The sequence below is a fragment of the Vicugna pacos genome, chromosome X (genome assembly GCF_048564905.1).
Source record: "Vicugna pacos chromosome X, VicPac4, whole genome shotgun sequence".
Taxonomy (NCBI): domain Eukaryota; kingdom Metazoa; phylum Chordata; class Mammalia; order Artiodactyla; family Camelidae; genus Vicugna; species Vicugna pacos.
This window is the reverse complement of record NC_133023.1, coordinates 13639139-13656782: the sequence shown is the minus strand read 5'-3', so window position 1 is coordinate 13656782 and position 17644 is coordinate 13639139. Positions and strand designations below refer to the sequence as shown.

Sequence of the window (17644 nt, the reverse complement as noted above, 5' to 3'; positions counted from 1 at the left end):
TTACTGGTGGATCCTGTGTGGGCTGCGGACTCGAATACTCACTCTTGACTTAGAGCCCAGGGGTCTGGCCTGGTTGTTTGGCTCCTTCTCAGCTTTAATTGCTGAAGACATCTAGACTGCATAATCTCATTTACACCTGCTACCTGGCCAACAACTATAGTGTTGATATCAGCTTGCCCTTCAACTCAGCATCCCCATTGACAGGTTCACTGGCTCTTATTCTAGCTACCTGGGGTGCATAATAACTTTGGGATTCCTTAGAAGACATTCTTAAGCTGAAGGAGGCCCAGGCATCCTCTCTCCACCTAGTCACATCATGCCATTTAACTCTGCTGTTGCTGCTTCCATTGTGATGAGGCAATCTTGCAAGGCAGTTTCTACCCTGAGTTCCAAGAGGGGAATCGGCCACAAGCTTCTTTCACGTTTGGCTTTACCCTCAACCTACCTACCATCCCCCTAAGCACAGAATTTCAGTCTCCAGTGGTGGTGGGAGGAAAGGGGAGGCGGGGAAGGGAATGTCAACACTTGCCTGCCCTAACTCTGCATCTTCTGTCCACATTCCTCTGGCACCTAGAAGGGCTGTCTTTCATCTCTCCTTTAAGTCTCAAAGGAATTTCCCCTACAAAGCATTCACCCTACTCTTGTACTTGGAACCATGATAGAAGAAAAGATCAGGACAGAAAAACCAATTTATTAACCAAAGATGCATCACCAGGTATTCCAGAAAGATCACTCCTGTTAAATATGTAAACATTCAGGTATAATGACAGAAGAAAAAACAAAGAAAGGTTTAATATTAAAATGGACTGATGATTGACATAAAAAACACATGGTCCAAATGAAGACAAAAACTGTTTTCTGCTGAACTAGTTATAGACAGACAGCTTGGTAAAGATACCTTTACTGAGAGAAGAACTAGCTGTGCCTAACTTTCTCATGACCAATTTTTCCAATAAATTATGTAGATACCTTAAAGTCAGCACACTTACATTCTGCAGACATTAGTGGGTAAACAATGTACAGAAAGCTAACTACAGCAGATTGTTGTAGCAACAACAATTGCTACTGCAGAGGCTCAAGATGCTCCTTGCTTCCTGGGAACCCTAACAAACCCCAGACCCATGACTATAGACACACTTTTTGCTGAAGTTAGAGACAGTATAGTTAAAATGGTTATTAAATCACTGCTTAAGAATGTCTGATTCTATTTTGCTTTTAACAGTACACTGATAAATTATGCATCTGTTTATATAAAATTTTTGGCAAATATTTTGCCCTAATTTTACAATTTCTTATAAAGTAAGAAAATGAGAGTACTAAAACCTTTTTTTTAAAAAAAAGCTAACACACTGGGAGGGGGAAATTCATGTGCATGGAGGTCTCCTAGAAATGAGACCTAACAAGTGGCCAAAGTAAGCAGCTTTTATACTTTTTAGACAAAGAAAGAATAAATTTGCGAGGAAGTGACAGGACAAAGAAACTTAGGTTCTGGGTGCTCAATTAGTGAAGAATTTAAACACAGTTTGGGCTTGGGACAGTAAATTAAAGCAGTAACCAGGTTTGTGTATAGAGGCTCCTCAGATTTGAATTCCCTGTCTCTGATGATAAGGGTGTCCCTCTACCTCTAGATGTCCAAGGTGCACCTTTCACGTGGGAGATTTATTTCCTGTTTTTAGGCGGACAGAGATGGGTCAGATTTTCCTTCTTACATCAGCTGTTTCTCAAGCAATTTCAATTCAAAATAATCAATACGCCTTTGTGACATATTTTGGGGTGGCCTACCTTGAGCCCTAATATCACCAAGGTTGTTTTTTCCAATTCATGAAAAATAAGCTAGGGTTTTAGGACAGAAACACACTTGAGGAAACACCAAAGTTCAAAAGCAGCAGAAATTATGTTCTGTATAAAATCTATAGGCTACTAAGACATAAGGTGCTCAGGTGCAGGGTCACTACAGCACAGCCAAGATGTGGAAGATGGATAGGTACAGCAAGAGAAACTTAGCTCTCTATTCGAACAACTGAACTGGATTACCTTTAGGGACCCCGTGATATGATTTCTGACAGATCTGTTCACACAAAGGCAGATAAGGAAACAAAATGGTACAACCAAAATGTGGGAAAAGTTCTAAGTCATAGCTTTTTGCCATACCATACCCATGAATAAAATTGAAAAGTACCTTCAATATAGGTAGTAACAATCTTTCTTTTCTTAAAAACTTATTTTCAAAGTGTCAGTTAATTTAGTGAAAACTTGTTCTATCTTATGTATGCATTGTGGGAAAAACTATGAAACGCCAGATTCACCTTCTCTTACCATGGAAAGAGATGAGCATCAAGCATAAATCAGCAACCTGCTATATATATATTTTTTTTTTAAATATAGAACGCTTCACGAATTTGTATGTCATCCTTGTGCAGGGGCCATGCTAATCTTCTCTGTGTCATTCCAATTTTAGTATATGTGCTGCCGAAGCAAGCACTGTAATATTTTTGAAAGAGCTGAAAGTCAGGCTTATTTTTATATCCACGTACCCAGCACTTTGTCTTGCATGTGGTAGGCACATAATAAAATGCCCACTGAAGTGAACTGTACCATATTGTTACACAGTCATGGAAGAGGAACTGTTTACCGCCATCACATAAAGAAGCTAGACAACCGACCTCTGCTATGCTACTTGAGCACTAAAGCAAAAAAGAAAAGGAAGAGGAGGAGGAAGAAGAAAATCCCCAAAGTGGCCATGCCTTTGAAACAACCATAGAATGTAAATTCCAAGTGGTTCAATATTTCAAGAGAATTAGCCAAGGAACACTATAAACCTGACAAAATTCCATCATCTGTCGTCTGGCTGCTTGACGTGAAGAATATCACCAAAGCTTTCTAGTTGAAATCTTCTTCTAGTAATAGTCTCCCAAGTGAGGTCATCAGTTTTGCACCTAATAGATATTTCAAACGTACTCTGCTTGTCAATCACTGAATTCAGGAAAAGAAACACGTATCACATATCATGCAGCCTGGAAGCTTTCCAAGGCTTCCGGGATAAAGTTTTAATTCCATGCTTCATCTCCTAACTTTTAAGAAAAAGCACTCTTCCTCCTGTCACATCTAATTATTTGCAGTTTCTCAACTGAGCCTTCACACATATTGGCTTTTATCTGTTCACACTCTGCCTCCAGCATTCATCCTTTCTCCATTCATTCATTTGTTCAATCAACAAACATTTCTGAAGCTCCTACTAGGTGACAGGCACTGTGCTAAGCAGTGGGGATACAAGGAAACAAGATAAATGGGCCCCTGTTCTTATGGCAGTTACATTCTGGAGGGAAGAGATATACAATAAGAAAACAAAAAACAGACAAGAAGATGATAGTAACTGTTATAAAGAAAGCAAAACAGGTCAGTTCAACAGAGCATTGCTTTGCTGTTACTTAAATGACAAGAAGCCAACTCTGCCACTTCTAGTTAATTCTTTTTTCCCTCCTTCAAAATCCTCCTTCAGGTTTTGAGGCACTGCAGGATCCCTCAGTTTGTTTTATGTTCTCCTCTTTTGTGGTCCTTAGGACCCTATCCACACCTCCAACCAAACTCTTACCACAAGTGCACTGGAATCTGTGGTTTGCAATTAGGCCTCACTGCCTACCTGGGACCGATACCTGACCTGTGAGCGTAGGCACATCACATAACTCCTGCCCCTATGAGCAGGGAAAGGTTCTCCAAAAGGGTGGGCTGGATGAGCAGTTTGGTAGCTCTAAATACCTCTTAAGGATCTTACAGAGATCAAGAGGAAATGAGGCAATGGATACAGAGGACATAGAAATGAGACACGTAAATGTTAACTAAAAACACCCAAATAAAGACTGAAATATTATCTTTGTTAAAAGGACCAATCATCCGAGTTTTAAAATGAATGACTTGTTTTTTGACATCTTCCTTCTTTGATGGTCCCTGAACTCCTCAAGGGCAGAGACCACATCCTAATGACTATGCCATCATGAGCCTTTCCTCCCAGAACGCCAGCTCTCTGCAATCACTAATCACATCCTTCTTGTTCTTTATTCCAGACATCTAGCAGGACCCCCTACAGCAGGTGTTTTAACAAATGTCTGCTTAATGAATTAATCTGAAGTTTCAAAGCTCACTCCAGTGGTTTCTCTTGAGCCAGAACTAACAAAGAATCTTTCTGTATCAATAAAGAATGTATTTAAATGGCAGAGATGATAAATCAAAATGAATTTGAAAAAGATACCTGCTTCAGATAAATCACATAGTGGGGAAAGTGCCTGTAAAAGTTTAGGAACCAATGGTATGGAAAAATGCAAATTAATGGATGACTTTAAGAGAAATTATATATTATTTTCTAACAAAACATGGCAGAAATTTTATATTCAGCACTCTGTGTTTGTAAGGAATAGAATAAACTGTTAGATTATATTATCAAGTACACAGAATATGTCTGTAAATGAACTTGATTCCACACTTCAAATAAATGGAAACATTTACACACTTTCACTGAAAAATCAAGTGAAAGGGCAGCACGAATCTTTTCTGAACAAAGGAACTTGACTACATTAGAACTGCTTTACAATAAGCCCCTAAAGCAAAATTGAAATCTAATGGCATGGATAATACCTATACAATGACTTTTGAATCACATCCTTCTAATTATTCTACTACTTGTATTTGAACAAAAAGGAACCCAAAGCAATAGGAAATATCACAATTGTATAAAAAAAAACTGGTTAAATTTTCTCATGAGTCCTAAACAACCAAACAAAAAGGCAGAAATTTCTAACAAAATCATTATTGCCTACTTTCAGAAACAAATAAAAAAATCTGATTCTAAGAGGACTATACTACGAACAGTTTAAAATACAAGATATGTACTGGTTAAGTTGTTTTTCATACTTCTGCTGCCAGATCTACCTATATGGTTTCATAAGAAAGAAAACAGTAAGTGTTTCTAATTAGAAAAATTCTTTAATTGCATTTAATTATGTGATACCTTCCAGAAGCCGGGAAGCACTCCTTTCAGACACAATCTTGATTTCAAACAAATAATAAAAAGCAAAGTGAAAGTCAAAGGCTGTTGCACATCCAGAAGGTAAGAACATCAGATCCAGAGCCACGCCGCCTAGATTTTTTAATTCTGGCTCTACCACCTACTAGCTAAGTGACCTTGAGCAAGTTACCTAACATCTTGGTGCCTCAATTTCCTTTTTTGAAAATTAGGTCTAATAATATCATTTATTCCTAAGGTTGCTATTAGGATTAAATGAGAAGATACAAGGAAAATGCTCAGAACAGCACATGAGCTAAATGTTATTATCATTATTACCACCATCAAGTTCCAAATGCTCTACTTCTGGGCATTCCCACATCACTAAAGTAAGTTTCCAGGGGAAAGCAGAGAACATGGGGTTTGTCCCTGAAGGGCTTCTCCTGCCCCTAGGGAAAACTAACAGGTCTTACTATATAAAGCCCAGACTTACAGTAGAGCCGAACTTCCCATCCAATGGACTAATGTCAAAGAGAGATGACGTTCCTCTAGGACTGGGAGGATTACAGGGCTGCATCTTCTGTATGAGGCAGAGGGGTGTCCAGGACTTTGGACAGTGGTGGTGCTTGGAGAGATCCCTCCAGTCTGATCACTAAGCACCACAGCCTGGAAACCTAGGTCCAGGGAAGCAATGCCCACTGGAGGGCAGCTCCTGGCAAAAAGTTTAATGGTAACCCAAGTAACAAGCAATGGTAACCACGGCAACCACAAGGCACTAAGGATACACCTCTGCCTGATATGTCATAGACCAAAGGAGGCTTGTATCAGACCATGGGGGGCAAAGGTGTGTCAGTAATATCAACAAGCCAGGTGGTATGGAGCTAGATTTAGTTTTTTTCTAAAATAAAGAATTGTGTTTTCTACCTGAGTGCCATGGGGCAAATTAAAATCTATTTCACAAATCTTTGAACTCTATAAAACTGTGAGGTCTCTGAATGTAAGGACCAAGTCTCAATCACAGTGCTCGACACATGGTATATTTGAAGAATGAACCGATGTTATTATCATATAAATAGGTGTTTAGAGAATTTTCACACACACATGGAAACCTCTAGTTTGGGTAAAGATGGAGTAGCCCCATTTCGCCCAAGTGCTTCCTCTTAAAACTAAAAACCCTTGTACCTAATGCACAAACAAAGATGGGAAGAGAGGGTGGAAAGGAGGATGAGTGCCCAGAGACTTCAGGACCTGAGGCATACCATGGCAGTGAGTTCCCCGGGTTTCCTCATCATCTCCCACGTATCCCTGATAGGGTGTCACAGAAGACACTGACCTGGAACCGACAAGAGGCAAATATAAAAAGTGCCAAGAAAAGCCTGTACCCCACCACCAAAAGACCAGGAAAAGGATGGGCTAACAGCAGAAAATATTATGGGTAACTCACCCTACTCAGGCAAACTGAAATGGAAAAACTGCACCATCACCCCAACTGAGGTTTCAGTGAGGCTAAGCAAGTAGACACTCTTACACACACACGCACACATACACACACCGCCCCCCTAGGAAGCAGGGATCTTATCTTCCATCCCTGCCTGGCAGAAGCAGGCAGCGCTCCAGTACCCTCTCGTGGTATTGGCAGGTCCAGTCCTGAGCTGATCTTCTGTCTTCCCCCAGGCAGAAGCGGGTAACAGTACTCTAGCGCCCCTGCCAGGGTAGTGTCTGCAGGATGGAGCAGACACAACAAGGCCGTGTGAATCAGTGGTCCACTCTTGCTGGGAAGGTATTAGCAGGGCCAAGTGAGGAGCTGAATATCCACCCAGCCCATCTGTAAGAAGGCAGTGGGAGTAAGAGCAACACTTCTGCAAAGGTGGTATCAGGAGAGGCCAGCAGGAAACTGAACATACACCCCCATCCAACCTTCCACTATTCCACAACAGGGAGGCTGCCTGCTCAACAAAAAAGATCAAAAAGATCCAAAGTCTCGTAACAACCAAAATGACCAGGATAGAATAAAAAATCACTCCTCATACCAAGGACCTTGAAAGTCACAATCTGAACGAGAAGACGAGACATCAACACTGAGATGAAATAGATATTGGACTTACTGGACAAGGATTTTAAAGTAACCCCAAAATGCCCATGGCACAAATCAAAACCTGCTCTCTCTCGAACTAAAGGACCAGAAAAGGAGCAGCCTAGCAAAATGGAAAAGTTTTAGACAATAACCACTCTACTCCAGTCAAATGGAACAGTGAAAATTATGGCTCCATTCACACCAGCAGAGGCAGAATGCGAAGTAGGCAGGCCCAAGCCCCTTTCAGGGTAGTGTCAGTGGAGGCCACGTGGGAAGCAGTAACAAGGCACTCCTGCCCCTCCCAGCCAGGGTGGTCAACAGAGGCCCAGTGGGAAGCTGAACTCTCACTCACACCAGTAACAAGGTGCCCCTCTCCAGTAGGTGTCAATGGAGGTGGACAGAGAAAACTGAACTACCATCCCTATCTGGAGCCCACTTCCCTTGCCAGGAGTGTCAAAGGAGGCCAGATAAGACAGAAAATTAAATAAGATCCAGAGTCTAATGACATAATATCCAAAATGTCCAGGTTTCAATAGAAAATTACTTGTCATGCTAAGAACCTGGAAAACCTCAAAATGAATGAGAAAAGACTATCCAGAGATGCTAGCACAGAGATGTCAGAATTATCTGATAAAGATTTCAAAGCAGCCATCATACAAAAGAGGAAGTCTCAAAGGAAATTTTAATTTCATATCACTTAATGAAAATATATTATACCAAATGTGTGGTATGCAGCTAAGGCAATAGTAAGAGAGAAATTTATAGCAATAAATGCATATATTAGAAAAGAAGTCTCAAATCAACAATTTAACTCAACACTATAAAAAGAATATAAACCCAAAGCAAGAAAGAAGGAAATAATAAATATGAAAGGAGAAATCAATGAAATTTCAAACAGAAAAACAACTGAGAAAAATCAATGAAGCAAAAGCTATTTCTATAAAAAGATTGATAAGTTTGATAAATCTCTAGCAAGACTGATAAAGATTTTTTAAAAGAGAGAAGACAAAAATCATCAATATCAGGAACAAAACATGGGACATACCTACAATCCTATAACCATTAAAAGGACAGTAAGAAAACACCACAAACTTCACACTCATAAATTTGACAACTCAGAAGAAATGGGTCAATTCCTTGAAAACCACAAGCTACCAAAACTTAACCAATATGAAGTAAACAAAAGTCAGATAATTGTTAAGTACACTGAATTTGTAATTTTAAAGTTTCCAATAAAAGAAATCTTCAAGCTCTGATGGGTTCACTGGAGAATTCTACTGAACACTTAAAGATGAATTAGCATCAGTTTTACACAATCTCTTCCAGAAATTAGAAGAGAAGGAAACACATGCCCACTCATTTTATGAAGCTACTAATATGTTGATATTAAAACCTGACAAAGTCCAAAAAGTTAAACCGTAGACTGATATTGCTCAAGAACTCAAACACAAAAATCCTCTAAATATTCCTCTAAATATTAGCAAATCAAATTCAACGATGTATAAATAGAACTATACACCATGACCAAGTTGGATTTATTCCAGATATGCAAGGCTGATTCAACATTGGAAAACCATATCAACAGGATAAAGAAAATCATGCAACAGAAGAATGTGACAAAATCCAACACGCATTCATGATATATATAATAATTTTTAAAAAACTCCCTAGCAAACTTAGAATAGAAGGTAATTTCCTCAACCTGATTAAGTATGATCCACCCTACAGCTAACATCATATTTAACGGTGAAAGACTGAATGCTTTTCCCCAAAGATCGTGAACAAGACAAGAACGTCTGCTCTAATCACTGTTACCTAACACAGTATAGGAAGTACTAACCAGAGTAACAAGCCAAGAAAAAGAAATAAGAAACATACAGATTGTAAACAAAGGGATAAAATAGACACAGATGACATGATTGTCTACATAGAAAATCCCAAGGAATCTGCCAAAAAACCCTGAGAACTAGTGAGTTTAGCAAAATTGTAATGATACCAGATTAACACACATACACACAAATCAATCACATTTCTATATATAAACCACAAAAATGTGGAGACAGAAATCAGAAGCGAAATACCATGTACAACTGCTGCAAGGAAATGAGATATAAACCTAACAAAATATCTATAGGATCTGTATCCTGAAAATTATAAAATGTTAATGAAAAAAATTGAAGAGAACGTAAATAAATTGAGGAAGATATTGTACTCATGTGTTAGAAGTCTCAACAAGATGCTGATTCTCCCCAAATTGATACATAAGTTTAAAGTAACTCCTATCAAAATCCCAGCAAGTGTTACATAGATATAGACAAGCTTATTCTACAATTGAAATGGAAAGGCACATGACCTGCCATAGCTAAAGAAATTCTGAAAAAGCAGAATAAGGTGGGAGGACTCACTATAGCTGATGTTGAGGCTTGCTACAGAGCTACATATCAGTAATCAAGACAGTGTGATACTAGCAGAAAGATAAACACATCGATCAATGGGACAGATCAGAGAACCCAGAAACAGAGCCACATAAATACGCCTAACTGATTTTTGCCTGCAAAAGGAACTCAATGGAGGAAGAAGAGACTTTTCAACAAATGGTGCTATAGCAACTGGTCATCACAGGCCAAAAAAACAAAGAACCTGAACCTAAATTTCACACAACTTATACAAAAATTAACTCAAAATGGATCATGGACTTAAAAGCAAATTGTAAATCTATAAAACTTTTAAAAGCAAACAAAGGAGAAAATCTTTAGGAAAAAGGACTGGACAAAGAGTTCTCAGACTTACCACCTAATCCAAACAAGGAAAAATCATTAAATGACCTTATCAAAAGTACGATATTCTGCTCTGTGAAAGACCCTATTAAGCAACGAAAAGACAAGCTACAGGCTAGGAGAAAATATTTTCAAACATATCTAACAAAGGATTTTAATCCAGAACATATATGTGTGTGTGTGTGTATGTATATATATATGTATTTGTATGTATATGTATATGTGTATGTGTGTATATGTATATCTGTGATCCTGCAATATACATATAAATAAAAACTCCTTAAGCTCAGCAGTAATAAAACAAATATCCAACTAGAAAATGAACTAAAGACATGAACAGATATTTTGCTGCAGAGTATACAGAGATGCCAAATAAGCATATGAAAAGATGTTCAACATTATTAGCCACTGGAGAAATGCAAATTTAAGCTAAAATAAGATCATCTACATACCTATTCAAATGGCTAAAATAAAAAAGTGATATCAAATGCTGGTGAGCACGTGGAGAAACAAGATCACATATATTTTGCTGACGGAATAGAAAACACTGGAAAAAAGAGTACGCCAGTTTCTTACAAAACTATACACTCGTTTACCATACAATTCAGCAATTACACCCTTGGGCATTTATCCCAGGAAAATGGAAACTGATAATCACAAAAAAAAACCTGTACATGAATGTTCATAGCTGTTTTATTTGTAACAGCCCCAAACTGCAAACCTGAGGGCCTCTCAACAGGTGAATAAATCGTGGTACCTCCACTCTATGGACAAAAGAAAAACAAAAACAAAAAACTATTGGGGTCTCAAGGGAGTTATGCTGGGTTAAAAAAGCCAATCTCAAAAGGTCATATACTATATCATTCCACTTAAATAGCACTCTTGAAATGACAAAATTATAGAGATGAACATGTTAGCAGTTGCCAGGGGATAGGGAAATAGGAGGTGGGGGGGATGTGGCTTTGGCCATAAACGTAAGGGATCCTGGTGAAAAAACTGTTCTGTATCTTGACTGGTGGTCATACAAATCTACACAAGTGATAAAACAACACACACACATGTGCACACACACACACACAAGTGCACACAAAATTCATGAAATCTGAATAAAGTTCATGGATTATATCAATGTCAGTTTTCTGGTTATGATATTCTGCTGTAATTAAGCGAGATGCTACTATTGGGAGAAATTAGTTGAAGGATATATGGAATCAATCTGTTACTTCTTACAATTTCACGTGAATCTATAATTAAGATAAAAATTTAAAGAGCATCAAGCAAGCAATATGTGAAAATGTGAAATAGCAAGTGAGGGTGGCAGTGTCCAATTTGACTGCAAGGTTTCAGAGGTTTTGCAGTGCCCACAGAAACACACATCCCATTAGAAAATGATTGTGATTATCCCTCAAGACAGGGTTTGCGAGAAGGAAATCTGAAAGACTCTTCAACTGAGCCAAGAGAATGAGTTTTCTGAATGAAACTGTCAGAGCAAGATGTTGTGGAATGGCAGGTCTAATGTTTAAGTTGTCCCCATCTTCTTCCCTCGGTGCCCTGTGGGGTGGGAGGAAGCTTCTGATAAAGAATAGACAGGTTAAAAGAAAAACAAAGACACTTTTTTTGCACATCTGAAAGTAGAAGGTATATCTGTTACCCTGCTACATATAATTAAAAGTGCCGATACTAAAACCTTCTCTAACATAGTCACGACAATTCCATTTCCAAAAATCTGTTCTAGTGTATTTTGCTTAGATGAAGATGTACCAACGAAGACTAGGGAAGAAAGTCAGTGCAGCCAGGAACTCTCAGAGAAGGTAGTCATGCGGACTGCTCTCTTAAAACTTTACAGAACAAAGAACACCTTCTAGAATACATGATGGACTAGGTCTACACTGCACGCAATAAAGCTGAACATGACAGTAGTTTAACATGAAATGTTAAACAAATTAGTATTTCTCACTGTACAAAACTGCTTATGTTGCTGTCGTGCAAGAAAAAAGTATCAAGCCCAGCATTTTCACCAATCATCTCTGATGAGCTTTAAAAAAGGTAATGTAAGAAATTTATTTAGCATATATTTTAAACAAATTAGTTACATGGATAATACTCAAACCTCTTTCAACCTCTCTTGCATTTCAAATAAAATTTTAGTATAAATATCAAAAATGCTGGCCATCCTGAGACAGACTGCCAAACTGTTTACACAATACAAGTTCCAAAATAATGTTTATTAAGTAGGGTTTATTAAGTTAGATAAAGCCAAGAAGACCATTACTGCAAAATTCATGTAAGAACACTTAATAGTCCAGTTCTAAGCATTTCTTTCAAGTTTCTCACATTAATGACTGCTGCTTACAGTACTAAAACTGTCGTTCAAGCAGAAAAAGGAAATCATTTGTGACATATTTCTACAAAAGAGAAAAAAATAATAAATAGAACCAGTATCCACAATAGGATACTCTGGGGGGGGGATTGAAAAAAGAGTACTTCATTTTCACAGCAGAAATTATGTAATGTAAACATCATTTTGAGCCATACCAAAAAAAAAAAATCCACGAGAAAGGCTCAAATGTGAACACTGTGTGCATTATTTTAAAATCTATGTTCGTGAAATTATACTGAATCTGTTTATAACAATATGTGGCAAATATCTACCACTTTCACATACACTGAGTAATTTTAGGGGAATATAGGAGAGGAAAAGGCCTTAATTAAGCATCACATCACACAACTTTTATTTAGAACACAAGTTCTTTGAGTCGACTATTTTAAATATCAGCATGTACCTCTGTTAATCCCTCTCTCTCCACCCTCCAATCTCCGACACCCTGGTAGTCTAATGTTTTGGTATCTGCTAAGCCTTGCAACTGACTGTCGAGTACCACCTCCACCAAAAGTACACTGTCTACTGCACCTTCCTTTAACAACTGAACAGAACTGTAACACTTTCAATCATGTATCTAGATCTCTAGGTCATTTACACTGCTGCTGGCATGACTGCCGGCTCTGCAGCTGTCTCCAGGAACCAGCTTGTCCCTGGGAGAGGTCGTGGGGGAGACAGGAACAGTTGATCACGAGCAACTGGAGGGGCTTGACAGACCAGAAGTATTGTAGCTCACTCTCCGGATCCTTCACGTGGTCCACAGTGCTCTTGAATAAGACATAGAATAGTTCGATGATGTTCAAGGCAGGGGACACCAAGAACATCAGTAGCAAGAAGAGGATGAAGATGCTTTTCTCTGTGGGACGAGAGAGGAAGCAGACTACCTGATGCAGGCAGGAGTCTCATCTGCAAGTGTAAACAGCATTTAGGCTATATCCATAGATGTACCATTGGATCAGGAGGAAGGTTACCTCAAAGACAGACTTGAAGAAGATACTGATGGTATAGGTTCGCAACAAGCCCCCTCTCATTTTCACTGTGCCATGTTCTTCAATGTCATACTTGATCTTCTTGATTTTGATCTCCTCCAAGTGCATCTCAACTTCTCTTCCTTTCACATCACAAAGAACACTTGCGCTAGGTACAAGAGTGTGGGGACAGATGCAAAAATATTCTGCAGGACCCAGAAGCACACATGAGAGATTGGGAAGGACTTACCATAGCAGACATTTTCACAACCAGGCTGCCAAGTGTTACAACGAAAGGCAAACTGCTCATCATCCCAGGCTGACCCAACTGCTGCCCCCAGTAGCAGGATTTGAAAAATAAAAAGGACTGAGAGACACACCTTCTCTCCAGCTGTGGAGTAAGTTTGAACCCTGTTGAGGAGTTGGCCTAAGGCACTCCAGTCACTCATGTTGCCTATTCACTGTTCTTTCACTTAAAAGAAGGGAAGTAGTCATGCCAAGTGACCGCACTCCTTAGAGGATGAAGTAAAATGAAAAAGTAAGTTTAAGCACTCAAAACTCTAAAGTTTACAAGTCTTCTACTCTTTGGTACCTTCCTCATTCTTTCCCCTAATGAAAGACAATTGCTGATAACTGATAAAAGCTTCTTTGGATTTATTTTTCATACACGGTGAGCAAATACTCTTAAGTAAGGATGTGCATATATCAATACTGGGACAAGTTACAGAAATGGGGGAACAAAATAGATACATCTAAAGATCTCCTTCAATTACCGAATAAAGCAATCTCCAAAGATAAAGACTCAAACACAGAAACTGAATGAAAAATTCACATGCATATATTCACTGATGCATCTTCAGGTGTATCAGGGCTACCATCTCCAAATAGATAATGATATTCATCCAAGCATTATTTTTGAGTGCCAATTAGGTGCCAGCTACTGCATTGGGCACTGGTTCTTACTGATGGGTAAGAGACAGAATTCCTGTGGAACTCACAATCAATGTTGGGAACAGGTAAGTTAAAGTACAGTATTTTACTGATTATTTTTATGATAATTAATTAATTGTGAGAGAAACCACTGTTTCATTTACCATTAAGAAAGCAATCAAGGCATCCAGTGTAGGATGTGCCCCAATTTCAGAAACGTGGGGGGAAAAGTATATCTTAGAATCAATGAAAAAGGCTAAGTGAATAAGTGAATATACAGTTGCAAATTTAAGTAAGTGCCAAGAAGGTAACAAATAGGCACCAAGAGATTAATGTAAGGAAACCCAGATCACAATGTATAGAGGCAAAGGATGGAAAAACTGCTGCATGTGCAGTAGCAGCATGGGCAAAAATGTGAAGGGGAAAGGACTCACTGTACCCAAGGAACTCAAAGGCACGTGGCATGGTTACCACGTAGTAGGCAGAGGTAGCCAGAGGGGGCTACCTCACGCATCTGCTTGGCAGCAGCAGAGAAGCCCAAAGGCAGAAAGTGAGATTACACTGTGAGTTTGGGGCAAGATTGAGGCCATGGGAGAAATGATTAACGGCACCTAAGAGCTCTAGCAGACAGTGGGAGAGTTGGGAGAGGAGACAGGATGAGACTGAGTGATGTACAGAGCAGTACAGAGACAAGAGTTCTGTCCTAATGGACAGCCAGTGAGTTGTGGTGGTGACAGAATGTCAAGAATCGTGGGCCTGGTCCTGAGGGTCTCTAGAGAGGGAAACAGGCGATCTATACCGGTGCTGTGGTCCGGAATGCTGTGGTGAACAAAGGGGCCTTTTGCAAGGGAAGCTGCCATTTCAGTTAGCAGGGGTAATAGCAAGATCAGGACCAAAAAAGAGGAGTTGCTGCTCGTTCTCTCCTTATCTGGAATTTCAAGTCAAGTCTCTGCCAATAGGGGCCTCAATTTAAATATTTATTTACTGAACATGGGCCATTATCTTCAGTTGAATTGTTAGCACAGGGAAGCTTTTATGTTAAGACTAAAATACTGATACACTGTGTTTATTCTTGTGGGTTTCTTCAATGATATTGTTATAATATATCAAGAGCTTTTTAAAAAAAAGCATTTCAGGAGGCACAACACTGACACCACCCACCAATCTGTTGAGAGTGGGTAGAACCTAGCAAGGAGCACAACATATACCTGTGCCACTACTGAAGACCTTCTATTCTTTCTCCATTTCATCCTGATGGTCCTATTCCTTTGTAAGAAGTATGACTCTGAGCAAAAAGCCTAGGGAAAAGTTTCTGCCTCTAATTCAGAGCAAGCTAGACAAATAGATCTTACCTTAAAATGGACCACAGCTAACTGATTATTACATGGCAAAAATAATTATTTTCAATCAAATTATTTCAGTGAGTACTGACTCATCATTTTTTTAAACAAACTTTATTTAGTATATTAAGATAACATTCAAAATATTTAATATTTTAATTCATCCTCTTTAAAAAATTAATTCCCAAAGACAGATACTTATTTTAAACAATTGGGAAAATTAAAACAGAAAAATATTTCTTAAAATAAATGTAATATAAATTTTGCCAATTAATAAGCAATCTTTAATACCATGCAGCTTATTTGTTTTTTGGCTTAATGGCTGTTTCTCACAGTAGATTCAGTGAGGAAAATAAAACTTAAAGTGAAACCTATAAAGGGGGGGCAAGGTTAACATAATTTACAATGTCTCAATTGTCAGAGGTTGGTTACAAATGTTCTCCAAGGATAAGAAATGAAGCCTCCCAAAATGCAATTTTTAACAAGTAATCAAATTATAAGGCTTAAAAGTACACACAGTGCTTTCTCAGTTGCTTAAATAACACATTTTAGCCAAACTGTCCTCTATCACACAGATTCTGAAAGTAATTCTATTAAGCTAAAGTCACCAAGATGTATAGTTTATAATTAATGCAGCCTTCAAGGTTAACTGAAAATAGACCACTGGCAGCATAAAAGTTGGGAATTTATTCTCATTAGTTTTTCAAACTTAACCAATGCTTACTCTCCAGAGATTTCAAAATGCCTTAGAAAATTGAGCTACTTCTTCAAAAATAAGAGGGGTAAAATAACAACAGATGAAGGTTAAAAAAAATAATCCCTGAAACTACTTTAGCATGGCTTAAGACTGTATCTGATAAAACAAAGAACAGTGCTGTGGACAGGAAAAGAAAATCAGTAATTCTAGTTAATTTAGGATAAAGTTATTAGCAATTTTCTAGAAGTATATGAAGTTAAGTTTTTCAAATATTTTATTCTGAGAAAGTTCTTACTAAGCACTTTGAAAATATACAGATCTGAGATTCAAAGGGATGAAAATAACTGAGAATGAGTCATCTAGCTAAGCAAACAGCTAATAGGAAAGTTAAAAGCCTCTTGTTGAACATTATTTTTAAACTGGACAAGGTATTTCCAATTTGAAGATATAAATGTAAGACTTCAGGTTTCAGCTCCAACACATAATGTGCTTGGATATTGTCACTCCTGTCCTTACAACAAGAAAAAACCTGAACAAACTGCCTATCAATGACTTTTATTAGGCTTATGATAGAACTGGAGATACAGGGCAAACTGAACTCCTAAAATCTGAAGAAACAGGCAAATACAGAGGATCATATCCAAGATTACCTTACCTAAAACAGAAGATGCTAGAGTAATACACTAGTAAGAAAACTTAAATGGTAATTCTGACAAAGGCTTGTGAGTGAGAACTCCTGGGGGCCCAATCTTAGGAGGGCCTCTACACTCTCATGCCTTTACCTCCAGGAACCTCACCAAGTTCTGACTATGAAGATCCAAGAACTATCTCCTCCCCTTTTGGGTAAGAGGAATAGAAGAGTAACCATTTTGAAATACACCCATGGGAGCAGTAACAGCTTTTGAAGTAAGTCCAGAAGGTTCTCCAAAATAAAGGCCAATACTCAAAGGGAAATTTTACCAGAGCCTTATATAATGTCCTGGGAGAGAGGAAATTAGCCAAATATAGCCCCCTCTAGCTTCTCATTTCACCTAAAAGGAAGTGTGGAAAAGGCTAAGAAATATTTCTAAAGGTTTCAGTCCAGGGCTCAGACCCTCCAAAAGACTGAGATTTGGTCCTAACATTATAAAACACTTCCCTTCTCTACACTCTACCACTGTGTCACCAAGGTTCCAGTACAGTAACAGTGGATTATAGCAAAAAGAGTTGCAAGAAACAGCTTTTATTTAAAAAGGAGTGCTTAAGGAAAGTCAAAGACAGTGAGGGAGAAAAATAAACAAAAAACTAAGATACCAGAGGAAACTGAAGCCTTTGGCACCTACACCTACAACAAACATTAAACACAGCCCAATTCCCAGCCAAATTAACATAAAACCTTAGACTAAAGCCCCATTTACCTCAGTTCCTATTATCCAATATATCCTACCTGGCTTAAAACAAAACAAAACAAAACAGTAAAAGCATGCTAAGAGGCAAGGAAAA

The 17644-nt window shown here is 38.4% G+C and overlaps 1 protein-coding gene, 1 non-coding gene and 1 pseudogene across 12 annotated transcripts in view; all 3 read right to left on the bottom strand.

The window, feature by feature from the left end:
- The window catches only part of CDKL5 (cyclin dependent kinase like 5), a 198244-nt gene that overhangs the window by 92599 nt on the left and 88001 nt on the right, over positions 1–17644 (bottom strand). The window contains exon 1 of one of the 11 annotated variants that reach the window (XM_072956088.1): positions 5490–5687. The exons of the other annotated variants lie outside the window; for them this stretch is intronic. Coding sequence (XP_072812189.1) covers positions 5490–5573 — 84 coding nt within the window. The 5' untranslated portion in view covers positions 5574–5687. Of the gene's footprint in view, positions 1–5489; positions 5688–17644 lie in introns of those variants that run through there. 11 annotated transcript variants of the gene reach the window in all.
- Positions 2376–2482, bottom strand: LOC116278281 (U6 spliceosomal RNA). The gene has a single exon (XR_004187668.1). It is a non-coding gene; the product is annotated as a U6 spliceosomal RNA (small nuclear RNA).
- On the bottom strand, positions 12818–13644 carry LOC116278253 (gap junction alpha-1 protein-like; annotated as a pseudogene).